A 13,564-nucleotide genomic window follows, 5' to 3' on the forward strand; every position below is an offset into this window, starting at 1 on the left:
GTACCACTTACAGATGGGAGGACAGCCCTTTGAATGGCTACATGATGATAAGCCGAGAAGGAGCCTGTTGAGAGCAGGACTCTTCCTCCTAGCTCCGGTAATGCCACCAGAAGCCTTCTGCATGCCCTCTCATCTGACTAAAAGAATTGTACAGAAATAATCCTGAGGAAAAGAAATACTGTGATGCTACCTAAAGAGAAGAGTATTCCAATTTGCTCACACAGACTTAGTATATTTCACATGTTAAGAAATATATAAAGACTGTTCACAGGACTGAGTTTGACAAAATAGCAAATACTGCTGTGACCCAGACAGATCTAAACACTTATTCCCAGGGCTTCTGGCGCTGCCTGTCCCGGTCCTTCTGAGAGCTTCTGGCAAGGCCTTCCATGCTGACAGGGTCAGGAACCAGAGCTCAAGCAGATTCAGCAAGCTCTGGAAAGCAACACTCAAAACAGCTCCATATGAAAAGGTGTCATTTACATTATTTATAGAGAATATCTCCAAGTAAGGAAAAAAGCACCATTTTACTGAAAATAAAAAGGTTCACAGAGGCTTTGGTCCTCTTGAAATGACACCAGCCTGCGTGAGAAGCAGTTTTGGCCCTTAGGCAGCAGGGGGATAATGACAGGGCACTCATACTGAGAGGAGGCGGCAAGGAGCACTGGGACCCACACAGAACACAGGGGGCTGGCAGGATGGGCCTCAAAGCCAAGGTGGGAACACAAGAGGCCCACTCAGAGAGACCAAAACTAGGTATGTGGCACTGTCAAGACAAGTCTCAAGGACAGGGACATTGGCAAACAAATGACAGTATTCAAGCCAAGAAGATGCTTTACCTGCCACTTGGTCACTTCCTTGATAGGCCTGCCAAATGCAGGAGGAGGCTGGGACAAGGAGCAAAATGCACCTTCTCTAGGAACTGCAGGTCAGTAAGAACAGAAAATCCACAATTATCACGGAGGTGCTGAAACACAGGCAGTTTCTTGGACGCGGCACTTCACAAAAATTACTTATGCGCCCAAAAAAAAAAAAAAAAAACAGAGTAGGTTTTTCTGTCCAGATGCATAACTTGGCACTGAATACACCACAAAAAGCAAGAGGCTGTCTATGTGGGCTGGATTCCCAAACTACAGCTTAGAAGGGAAGGGCATAAATATTGTCATTAATTGGCTCACAAGGAATAGTCATCTTAGGCAATACATGCGAATACATTTCACAGGATGAGGGCGGGTAACAGCTTAGAGTCCAAAGTGTGACGCTGGGAAGGTTTCTCACCAAGCCTTACTATAAGAGCCTGCAACCAGTGAGAGGAGAATTGCAAAGACAGCAGCAGAGAAACAGCAAACAGCACAAAGGATCATCCACCAAGAGACTGTCCCTTATTTCAGAGTCAATCAAGGCTTACAGAAAAGACAGCAGTTCACATGTACAAAGAACGTCAGGGCTAAAACCAGGAGAGCAAGCTGGTCCTGAAGCAACTTTCCCCATCTCTGTTGTTGGAATACCACTTGCTGACCCACTGGGTCAAAGGTCTTCCACGAGAAAGGCAGCATCTCTGAACCTGGGATAAAGGACACTTGAACTGAATGCATGAGCAGAAGGACCAAAAACATAATTCAAACAACCACTGGACTGCTTAAGGGGTTCTGGGAAGCTTCCCAAAAATGAAAATGTATGATCTGTGGCTATATGGCAAGCCAACTCCTTAGAGCAGGGGGCCTTGGAGCAGCAAGTCCTAGGCTGTGGTGATAGGCAGGGCTTTAAAGTCAAGCTAAAGAAAGGCTGTCAACAAGCAAACCAGCAGTGGAACGCCTCAGAACAGGGATCCAAAGGGTACACAGGAGTCAAGTGAGAGATACTCTGCTGTTAGACGAACACCACAGCGAGGTGGGAACCCCTACACCAAGACCACAGCTGTTCTCTTCCATGTGCATTCCCAAGCAGCAGCACATGGGAGAGAGCCTGGCAAAGAGGTGGAAATGAGGTACCAAAAGAGAAACTGGCATCTTTGGGTTTAAAACAAAACCATAGGGAAGTAATAAAACAAAACAAAAATTATATCTGAATCAATGAACACACACACAAAAATATATGGCTTACTTACCACCCCCATTTTGCATACAATTTTAATACCAAGGAAAAAAGAAAAAGAAAAAAACAACCAGATTCATCACAGTGCAGTCCAAATGTTTGCAACCAAAGACATCTGAAGATTTCAGTTGAAATCACTTCTAAAAACAAAACAAAAAGAAAAAACAAAACAAAAAAAACCCAAACAAACAAAAAAACAAAAACAAAAAAAAAAAAAAAAAAAAAGAAAGAAAATGAGCAAAGTAAAAAAAAAAAAAAAAAAAAAAAAAAAAACCAACCAGAAAGCTTTTGATTATTCCCTCTCAGCATTACTGGTAAGTCTACTCTCAAAGAGACTTAAGAGTATAAGAGTATTCCACACATGTTCGAAACTTGGATTTATTAATTTCCACCATACTGACTTTAAAAATGGTATGAAGCTGACTGCAAGAAAGGGAACCGGTGATTTTAAGTTCAAATTAAACTAATGGTGAAAGTACATCACCTCTGGCTTCAGTCACCACATCACCTCAGATTGAATAGAGATTTTTTTTGTGTGTGTGTGAACAAAGTCCCAGAACTCTGCAATCCAGGGATGCTGCGGACCTCTCCCGGCAATGTCCTTCACTTTGGGTCAGTCTCCTGGGCCAGAGGTGAAAGTGCTTTCAAAAATACTGCCACTTGCCCAGCACAGTGTCTTTGATTGCATCCACATATTGAGTTGGAACCCAGTACACCCAGTAGTAAGAGGCTTCCGTGGGGCCCAACTGAAATGCCTGCAAGGGAAAAGGAAAAACCAAGCGATGCTTCAGAGGAGGGTGACCAAGCAGGCAGAACAACAGACGCAGGAGGGAGGGGAGCAAACTGATTAAAAAGGGAAGAAAAACAAAATCAAACTGTGTGCTTAAAGAGGAGATGGGGAATGTGAAAGGGCAGGCAGGGAGGGGGAAGTTCAGTTCAGCAGACCAGATTCTAAGGTAGTGATTTGCATACTTCAGTATACATCAGAACCATCTGGAAGACTTGTGAAAACAGACTGTAGGCTCCAGCCCCTGGACTTTAGTTTGGGAGGCCTGAGACAAAGCCAAAGTAACTTCTAACAAGCTCCCGGTAATTCAGTATTACTGGTCCAGAGGCTACAGTCTGAGAACAGCTGCCCTAGAAAATGTCATTCACACACAGGAAGCAGGTATGAATATCCAAAGTACACTGTGTGAAATGTTAAAATCCTGACAATAACCTACATATTCATCAGTAAGGAAGGGTACCCATGATTCACAGTAGTGTGGCCTATTTATAAAAACACTGGAGCCTTTTCTAAAGATATAAGCAGAGCCTTTGGATCTTGAGTTATGATTGATCACAATGTCAAATCCAAGTCATCAAGTTGCAGAAGGGTACCATGATGCTATTTATGAAAACTGAAGAAACACAATACAACATACCATCTTGTTCATGGACATATGTATGACAAAGGTGCTGACAGACGAAGAACAGACATGATAGATTACATTAATGGGGATGGAGAAGGGGAAGACAATGGGGACAACATCACTGTTGGTAAAAAAAATTTATTTAAAAGATTTAAAACATGATACAAAATATTTACAACTATCATATTTTTGGTGGTGGATATATGAGTAGTGGCATAAAATGTAAGGTGTGTCCTTTCTGTATCTTTGAAACATAACTCTAAAAATCAAAGAGCACTGTGAACTGTGACACACTATTCTAGCTAGACAAAGGGTATCTGCAAGAGGAAGTAAAGTTTTCATTAGGACAAGGGTAAAAGTGCTATTTAACGACATTCAAAAAAGATAGAAGGGGACTACTAAATTCACTTTTGGCCCTAAATAACATCAGACAGTTTAAATTTAATATGAACTAAATTCTAAACCAATATTTATGAACACAAATTTTAAAAGAAATGTCTATTGTGGTTTGTTCATCCTATCTGCCTCCCCACCACCAGGCTTCGTGAAAACAGGATTTGCAAGCCACAGGATCAAACTGTTCAAACAAATGTTTCAAAAAGAGTGAAAAGGAGTGAAAGGGCCAGGCCACACATATCAGTACTAACTGTTAAAACAGAAAAATAACTGAGCAGGCAAAACAAATCTGTTTACTATCTTGTTTTAGAGATTATAAAGAAATGAGGGTACAGAGACTACCTAATGGCCCCAAAGCCCAGTATGTTCTCATCACTGCCAGAAAGAAAGTCCAAGAGCCTGTGTCCAGCGACTGCAGTTCCATGGCCTTGCTTTAGCATCACCCAACTGACTGATCAGGCAGAAGAGTTCACACCAACACTACAGACCACTGCACCCTAAATCCCTTTCACTGACTGCCCTAGAGCAAACAGATTGTCCAACACATCTCTGTGCCATGGACTTGGTAATCTTACCTACAATTCGAACAACAAGCTGTTCCTCATAGAGGTGTGGGGTTAGGAGAGGGATAAGCAGTATCACTACAAGCTATTGAAAAAAACTGTCCCCTGAGAGACAACAGCAGGAAGCCACCCTGAACTGTGGAGTCTAGGCAGGCAAACTTTATTTGTAAAGTGCTCATTCTGCACAAATTGATGAGCATGCCCTAGGCCCCATTCTCCCAAAGGGACCCTGGCTACATGGGCACATACTGGGTATGGCAGATCACTACAAGAGGGAGACTTCTTGGTGTCTTCATAGCCCCATAACTAAGGGGATTTCCTCTTTTATAAAACAAAATCAAAGTCCACAAGCCATTCCAATTCATTTTCCTGGCCTAAAAACAAACTAATCCAAATGAGAGGGAGACAGAAATTTCCAAAAAGGACAGGAAAAGCATACCCTCCTGTGGACAGCTGGGAGTCTGCAAATAAACACAACTGGGAATAAGGTCACGGACACAACTCTTAAGTAGACAAGAAAATGTAAAGGTCTTTTCAGTCTTCAGAAGACTGCTTTCTTTTCAGACAGAAATGCCCTGTATCTCCCTGCAAGATGAAGCAGAAGCAGGTGGCCAGGCAGGCTGAGGCTACTCACCATCATGTGGTAGTCTTCATGTCCTTCAATAGGTTCACTGACAACGTTTTTAATGGAGCCCATGGGCAGCTTCTCAGTCCGCTCTAGGTTTAAAGAATGACAGCAGTTACTCAAGGGTCTACTTGTCCGAACTCCTCCTCGGCCACAACAGTTCCTCCCATACCAGACTGCAGGCAACACTCCCTCTGGGGATGAGGAACACCGTTTCCTGACCAATACACTTCAAGTCTGGTAGGGAGCTGGGAAATATGGAGCACCAAATAAAGAACAGGGCTTGTTGACGATATGGTAAAAGTCCAAGGGCACATTTACTTGTCTTGTTATGATAATTGATCACCAATAACACCTCAAAACCCCTTTATGTTTTCATAACCCAAACCCAGTATTGGCTAAGGTTTTGAACACCTAAAGAGGCAAAGTCAGGAAGCACACAAGAAAGCAGCAACAGGAAGATGCCACGCTTACAAGGCTAACGCCCATGCCATGACTCACCCAAGCCTCTACAAATATCAGTTTGTGGTGGTCTCTCAAAACATTTACACCCTCACCTAATTAACACTGGAGACGCCAATGATCACACAGGCAGAGAACAGTTTACAAGTTAAGGATGACAGGAAAGAGGAGGCAATAATGAGGCTGGCCTTCAGGGAGACGAGGCAACTGCAGCAGACAAGTGTAACGGTTGAGCACACGAGGATCTGTGCCAAAGGAAGTGACCCAGGAAGCATCAGAGGTGCAGGTGGGCATTGTCAGAAAACTCGTAAATAAGGTAAGAAAGACTCCTTATAGCCTCTGCAGGGAAAAAATATCTAGAAAGGCAGACAAGTGAAACATAATAAGAGTCCTGGACTCTGATCTTACCAGCATTTTACTTTCATAGGCCTTGACTTCAGAAAACTGGGGATGGGGAGAATCTACTTTGTGGCTGTAAAACAACAGTCACATACAGACAAGACCAATGGCATCCTGAAGAGTGAGACTTTAAAAATACTTGCACTTTGAAATGCCTGGAGATTTCATTCCATCACAGATTTCTGACTTTTTCTCAAATTCCAAAGATTAGACAATCAAAGCCCCACTAGACAGATAACAGCAGTCAGCTAAGCTTTGACTGCACTACAAGCAAGGTGGGACAGATGACTTCAAGCTGGGAATGCTCGCCTGGACATCTCCATGGTCCCATCCTGCTTCTTCCTATACAGACAGCAAGGTATGTGTGGCAGCCTTGAAGGTCCCTTATGTAGCAAAAGAGCCATGGAGAGGCCAATTAGCTGCTGGGACAGTCACTTCACAGCAGCTTCTTGCAGAACACAAGCTAGTGGCTTTTAGCCAATTCCCAGAACAAGTTGTACTTCTGCAAATCCTTTTGACAGGCTTCCTGGGTACACAAGAACACTTACCCACCCCCTGGGCTGCTAGGTTGATAAGGAAAAGTCTGGCTTGGAATGAAGAGCTCAGCCTCATCAACCATGAAAGGCTCAAGGAGTTCAGGGCCATGCTCTTTTAACACAGCTCAAATCTTATTGCATCAGGACTCTTCTAGAGCTCTGCCCTCACACTAAAGCAGGAAGCCAGCTGCTTTTAGAAGCTTAAATAAAATCTCTAAGACAGGCATGATAGTTCATGCCTATAAACTCAGTACTCAGGAGCCTGGGACAAGAGAAACACCAAAAGTCTAAAGCCAGGTTACCCAATAGTTTCCATAAAAACAACAAACAACATACACAATTTTGTGGGGGAAAATTATTCCAAGGACCATAAAGCACAAGACTTGAATCCTAACTAGACCCCTTGCATGCACCCACCCTCCTGGACATGATGGCTTTACTAGACCAGACTGGTCAACTGCTCTGAATCTGGGCTGCCAGCAAGAAGAGAAGCCCAGCTACAGAGGAGAGAGCCATGTGCACCAGCAAGCAAATGACATAAAGGAAGACAAAAACAAGATCACCAGGAAAGCCCACAGGCAGAGCAGCTAATCACTAGTCAAGGATATGATATGACAGGCTCTCCAGAACAAAGTGTTCAAGCAAAGCCAACATAAGTCATTGGAACACTGGAAAAACCTTTAAAAACTTAGAAAAACCATGTGATCACGCAGCTAAGAGTTGACTGAAATAAACATAGCCAATTATCACAAAATGAGAAAACTCAAGCATTTTCAGCACCTCATTTTAAGAATCCCTAGGGTTGAAATAATAATAATGTGTTCTAGACTCATGTTTTAGACAATAAAACCACACTTTCCCACCACCCTGCCCAGGTTTTATTTCTGTGACATTTGGTTTCATTTTCTGCAACCTGCCCTTGGAACCAACAAATATCTGATGATGGGACCTCTATTCTCTTCTTTGGCATTTACCTCGAACACTGAATACCTACAGTGCTGGCCAGAAACAGATGAATTAGGCATGTTCGGGTCCCTCCAGGAATCTAACGGGGACAGACAAGTCAGAGAGTAATGAGTGCTCTGGGGACACAGTGCTGGAGCAGCAGCAGCAGCAGCAGTTCAAGTGGAGAGTTAGGCAGATGTGAGGAAGGCTTCTTTAGAAATAGGCATTTTAGGGAGAGGGGGGCTTTAGAAGACTATCAATCCTAAGGACTGAGGAGAAGACATTCTAGGGTAGACCCCAGAAAGACAAGAGCTGTGCAAAACATAAGCTGGGAAATTGAAGAATGTGGTTCAAGTACATACATAGGGAACATGAGGGCAGACACAGCAGGCCAAGGATTTAGAATGAGGTATGTTTAGACATCTGAATGTAGCCTTGAAGGGCTATAAATGTTTACAGGCAAAAGAGGCAGACAAAAAAAGCGATACAACAATGAGGATGATCAAAGATGATAGATGAGGACAGGGAAACAGAAACTTGGTTCTAATGCAACTTTTAAGAAGATGCAAATAGCCTTTACCAGTACTGGGGAATGGTAGAGAAAGAGACATGGACAAGATTTGACAACTAGTCAGGCCTAATGGTGCACACCTTTAATCCTAGCATTCAGGAGGCAGAGGCAAGTGTATCTCAGAGTTTAAGGTTAATCTGGTCTACACAGCAAGTTCTAGGTCGGCCAGAATTACAGAGAGAAGCCCAACATCAAAAACAAAAAAACTGGTAACCATCAGGTGAAGGTTGAGTGGGATGGTCAGAGATACTTCCCAGAAATAGCAAGGTTGAACCAGATACTTCACACATGTGAGAATTTGGGTGACAAGGAATGAGGGTATATATAAAGGGTAATCAGCTGGCAAAGGAGACATTCTAGGCAATTAGGAAACTTCACCTCTATCGTCAAAGTGACCTACAGCAGTCAGGTAGGAACCATAAGCAAAGCTAACTAAACATTAGATGGAGCCATGAGGACCACAGTGAATATCACTGCTAAAAGCCACAGTTCCTCAATGCCATGGGAAGAAGAGTGCAAGCTCCAATGGCTAGATCTTTTGATATTTTCCAAGACAAGCTCCACATTAGTTTTAAAAATCAAAACAAAACAACAAAAAGAAACAAAAAACAAAACAATGTAATTTGTACAACTATGTAATGTATCCATAAAACCCTTGCTTAAGGACCAGATTTGGGTCACATGCTTGGGACCTCTTGGTGTGTATGTAATTTAAGGGCAAAAATTTGAAGGATGGTCTCTGAGATCAGACTGAAAAGAACGAGGGGGGATGGGGCCAACCAAGAGGCAAGCATGTAAAGACATAGTCAAAAGCCAGGAACAGGAAAAGCACGGTGAGGAGAGGGGCTCTAAATGAGAGGCAGAATCGCAGTCAGGAGCCCGTGCTGTTCTGCACTAGAGGCAGGCAGGGTACTGGGATGCCAAGAAGGCTAAGAGAACTAGCATACCTTTAGTGCCGATCCACAGCTGGTCTTGCTCTAGCTTAAAGGTGAGTCTCACTTTCCCTCCAGACTTATTGTACATGCCAGACAAGGGTACTGTTGGCAGGCGCTCCTGGAAGCATAAGAGCACAGTGAGAAAAGGAGAGACAGTAGAACAGAGAGGGACACGAGACAGAACTTCAGGCCATGATTACAGCAATCTTAGACTGTAAACTGGCTCCTTTTCAGGGGCTCAAAAAGTCGGCCAGCTTACCTGGGCACCCTTAACAGATGGCATCACATCTTCAGGTTTTCCTTTGTCCAACACTTTTCTGTGTTGCTACAATATAAGCCAGAATGGAGAGAAAATTAGATAACTGACTATCTTTGGTCAGGTTTTTAGCTCTTCGATAGAAAGGATGAAGCTGTCTTAAAGCCTGTTTGAAAGTGTTATCAACAAACCATGGATCCCCTTCACACTGCAGAGCAACTGTGTTCAAAGGAGTTTGTATTGATAATGAAATACTCCATACCTTCTCTAGCCACTGGCCTGACTACTGAGCACTTTATATGTGGTTAGCAACACAAAGACATGACTTCTCAATTTGGTGTAAGCTTAACTATCCATATCACCCATCACCACCACATTAGTTATGTTCCACAGACTAAGGGTTTACAGGTTTCTAATTTAAATGTTTTACTCCCATTTCTCCAGGTAAAAACTAACCATTAAGTCAACAGGTAGGAAAAAAGTGCAACATCTTTATTCTTCAATTTCAAAGAAACTAACCTGCCTGTATAGGTATAAATGCCAAGAGAGGTCATTTCTGCATTCTTATGGAGAGCCAAATTATGACAGAAGTCTTTTCTGCCCCACCCTCAACCCAGCCACAAAGAAAACCCAGGGAACCACATTTTGAAAACAGAAAAATGCTGACTCCCTTATACCCTACCATTAAGAAGCCTCCAAGCCCTACTACTCCTGTTCTCTACCCCAGGACTCAAAAGTTTAAGCCCTCAAATGCCTTCATCTCATTTCCTTTACATCTGTAGCTTTACAGGTACAGTAGCTGCTTAGTAAAACCGAAACTATAGGCCAGTAAATAAGCCAGGGGTAAAACTACAAAATGCAAGAATTAATAGGCCAACTGAAGCCTTCCTTCACTGGCATAGAAGAATTGTGCTAGAGACTGTTAGTATAGGGTTGTTGCTGACACCAGCCTCAGGTTCTGCAACATGCCAATCAAAAGCCTAATGAGGGAGTGGAGTCTCATTAGGTTGAGCTATGCCTCATAACCAGTGGCACCACCAAAGCAGAGCGGCATAGGATGGAAGTGTAGCTTGAGTCATGCCTTGTAAGTACCTTTGGGAGCACTGTCACTACAGTGGTGAACAGCTCGAAGCCGCTGACCTACCATTAGTAACCTAAAACCTGTATTTACAAGGCAGGTTATACACTAAGGATTTGACACAAGAAAAGTCTCACATTTCCTTCATAGATTTGTCAGGGAAACAGAAAACACCAATAACCTTAACAAATTACAGAAAATTAGGATCTCATATTTAGGATCTCAAATGGCTCATACAAACATTTACTTTTAGATGATAATTCAACTATATAACACTTAACAACTCTATAGAGGTGCTACTTTGCAGTAAAGCATGTGTTATGTATCAACAAGGTCCTAGGTCCAATCCCTAGCACCAAATACAACACAAAACAAATACCCTATGAAATGCTGTTTTGAACATCAGAATTTCAGAAATTTTAAAAGATAACACAGTTTTAAAATGTTAAAATATTCTCTGGTATCTAGGGTAGCCACTTGTTACCAAATAATTGTTTCTTTCAAACACATTTGCATTTCATCAAAAAACATTAAGAAAACAGTATAACTTCCCACAATTCTGTTCAACTTTACTGCCAAATTTGTTAAAAAAAAAAAAAAAAAAAAAAAAAAAAAAAAAAAAAAAAACTTTTTTTTGTTACAAAGTAAATACCGGTTATAGATGTCTAACATAAAACCATCTTTCTCCCAGTGCTGGCACTATGCCTTTAGTGTCTACTGTCCCTCAAACTAATGTTGATTCAAGTCAAATCTACTCTGTTGAGGTTTCAGAGTAAATAAAAAATACATAATAGGCTGGGGTAACTCAGTGTAGAGTTCTTGCCTACTACCATGTGTAAGACTCTAGGTTCAGTCCTCTATACTGAACACACACAATCACAAGCCTATAAACAGGCATGGCAGCACATGCCTATAACTCAGACCTAGGGAGACAGAGACAAGAGGATTGTTAAAAATTCCAGGCCAGTCTAGTCTCCAGATCAAGTTTCAGGCCAGTCAGGGATAAAGAGTGAAACCCTGCCTCAAAAAACAAGCGCACAAAAATGAGCAAGAGAGATAATACAAAAACTCAGACTACTTCATGGAGAAGGACCACTATAAACACAAAACAAAAAAAGCATCAATATCTTTTTATTCAGCTTGGCTTGACTTCCTGAAATGGTCAGTTTTAGAGGAATCTCTGAAATCTGTTGACTTCCATAACTTTCCAGAATTGGACTTTCTGAACTTGAGAAGACACATACATGAAAATACACACACACACACAAATCAAATAAGAACAGTTGTAAGGAACAAGGGCTTAATTCCAACACTGGTCATATTTTCTGGTAGTGACTTCCTTTGCTAACTAGCTGCAGTCTCCCTTTACAAAGGCCTTATCCTAAAGCAGGAAGACTAAGGCACACTGACCCACCAGATGACAAAGATGCATATTTCAGGTAGCTGTCAACTCCACTCTGCTGCACCCAACTGCTCCATAAATTTCCATCATGGGCCCTGTCCGAAAAGGAGCTTATTCTAGGGAGAATGTAACCAGCCTCCAAATTCCCAGGATCAACAAGCAATTACACGATGAACTTACCTTCTGCCTGCAGAGGGGCTCCTTCTTGTTTTCTTCAGCCTTTGCATCCTGCTGGGCAGCATCTTTCGGGGTGTTTACTGCCAAAACATCGTTTATAGTAGAGCCAACCACCATGATCTTGGCCCCGCTGGTCACTTTTATTTCTCTCAACGTCTTGTCTTCAGGAACAAGTCCCTTATACATGACCTTCTGCATGGCAGGTGGGAGACCTTGACAAAAAGTGAAAGGCAGAAAAAGGAGTAAGTAGGAAATGTGAGGACCATCACCCTTCTACAACAGAACAGGAGGGGAATACTGGTCCATCAACTCTCAGCTTTGTGAATTTGGAGGAATTCAGAACACCAGGACTATGTGATTGGTAAAACTTGGTCCTTCTACATAAATTTAAGGTATTTAGAATTGTGTGATATGTCTTAGCTACCATTCTTTCCAAGTTGTATCTCCACCTTCTAGCCACTTAAATACTGAGAATTTCTAAGTGTCAGGGACACAGAAAGCCAATAATTTACTTTTCTATGGCATTTTACACACTACATGGAGAAAGCTTTAAAAAGAAAGTATTTCAAGTAGCAAACCAATACAAATAAAATGACAAAAGGGCCATCAGGACAGTCGACAGCACTGTTTCATGAACTTCCCTTATGAAACTTATCTACTCAAAATGAACCTGTGGCTAAATCCTAGACCCATTTGGAATCTCCTGTAAATTTAATAAATACCTCGGGAGATTTTCACTAGCAACGACAGTCCAACAGTTAGAAGGCTGAGCTTAACACTTAAGATTCCCACCACTTGGTGGTAGCTCTATCATCTTGGGCCTAATTTTCCCTCTCTGATTAATAATGGATATACAAGTACTGACTTCAAAAAACTGTAGTGAGGACAGCGGGAGTCTAGGCAAGAAAATCACAGTTTAACACGACATAAGCACCAAGAACTAGAAGGTAGGGTGGGGGTAGAAGAAGTTGGTTGTCAGCTCCTAGAATACCTGTAATGGAGTGAATCTTCTGCTTTAGCTCTGAACCCGTGCTGTCCAGAGGAACCTTCACGTCGTGTTTGGTCTTGTTCCAGATTATCTTCAGATCCACCAGCTCCCTGCCCGCACCGCCGCCCGCGTCCTCACCGTTGCTGACCGAGGCCTGGGCCGAAGGGTCCCCAGGGGGCTGGGTCGGGGCCGGCTGCAGGTTGCCTCGTGCGTCGCAGGAGTCCTCCGCCGCTGCCCCTAGGGCTGCTTCGGCCTCCACGCAGTTGAGGGACCGTGCGGGCGCCTCAGTGGCCACAGTCTCGGCCTCTGTGTCCATGCCTGGCTCCTCCATGCCTGCAAAGGGGTTAGGGGGTGGGTGCTCGCTCGCCACCAGCTCGGCCTGCGACCAGAATGGGCCCAGGCACCGCCGTTGCTGCGCCACGCGCCTCCCTCTAGGCCAGGCCCAGTCCCCCGACCCTAGCAGCGCCCGCAAGCTCTTCAGCCGCCGACCGCCCGCCTTCCCCTCCACACTCACCATCCGGGGCTCCGGCCGCCGCCATGATGATTGTGTACAACACCCACCGCGCCCGCAGGGGCCGCCGGGAAGAAGCGAGCTGGCTGAGATTGGCCCCCGCAACAGCCCCTAATTTCACACAGGCTGGCCGGAAACAGGTGGAGGTTTCTATGGAGACCCGCCTCCTCCGCTTCCCGGGCCAGCCCCTGCCACGCTTGAGCATTCCCGCAGT

The 13,564-nt window shown here is 43.5% G+C and overlaps 1 protein-coding gene across 1 annotated transcript; it reads right to left on the reverse strand.

Annotated features, from left to right (window-relative positions):
• Positions 1-2,445: 2,445 nt before the first annotated feature.
• Positions 2,446-13,559, reverse strand: UBFD1 (ubiquitin family domain containing 1). Its single transcript, XM_080911870.1, has 7 exons — positions 13,354-13,559; positions 12,843-13,172; positions 11,855-12,063; positions 9,198-9,263; positions 8,951-9,056; positions 5,100-5,182; positions 2,446-2,849 (listed from the first exon to the last, which is right to left on the reverse strand). The coding sequence occupies exons 1-7, from the start codon at positions 13,553-13,555 to the stop codon at positions 2,739-2,741; spliced, it is 1,107 nt and encodes a 368-aa protein (XP_080767996.1). The 5' UTR covers positions 13,556-13,559; the 3' UTR covers positions 2,446-2,738.
• Between the last annotated feature and the right edge of the window lie 5 nt (positions 13,560-13,564).

The sequence above is a fragment of the Micromys minutus genome (genome assembly GCF_963924665.1).
Source record: "Micromys minutus genome assembly, chromosome: 2".
Taxonomy (NCBI): Eukaryota; Metazoa; Chordata; class Mammalia; order Rodentia; family Muridae; genus Micromys; species Micromys minutus.

Bases quoted from the DNA above. Each gene is read 5' to 3' on its own strand.
- UBFD1 (XM_080911870.1), bottom strand. From the start codon at position 13,555: ATGCTCAAGCGTGGCAGGGGCTGGCCCGGGAAGCGGAGGAGGCGGGTC. The intron at 13,173-13,353 runs GTGAGTGTGGAG...ACCCCTTTGCAG, and splicing joins GGCGGCCGGAGCCCCGGATG to GCATGGAGGAGCCAGGCATG. The intron at 12,064-12,842 runs GTATTCTAGGAG...CTTTTTGTCAAG, and splicing joins GAAGATTCACTCCATTACAG to GTCTCCCACCTGCCATGCAG.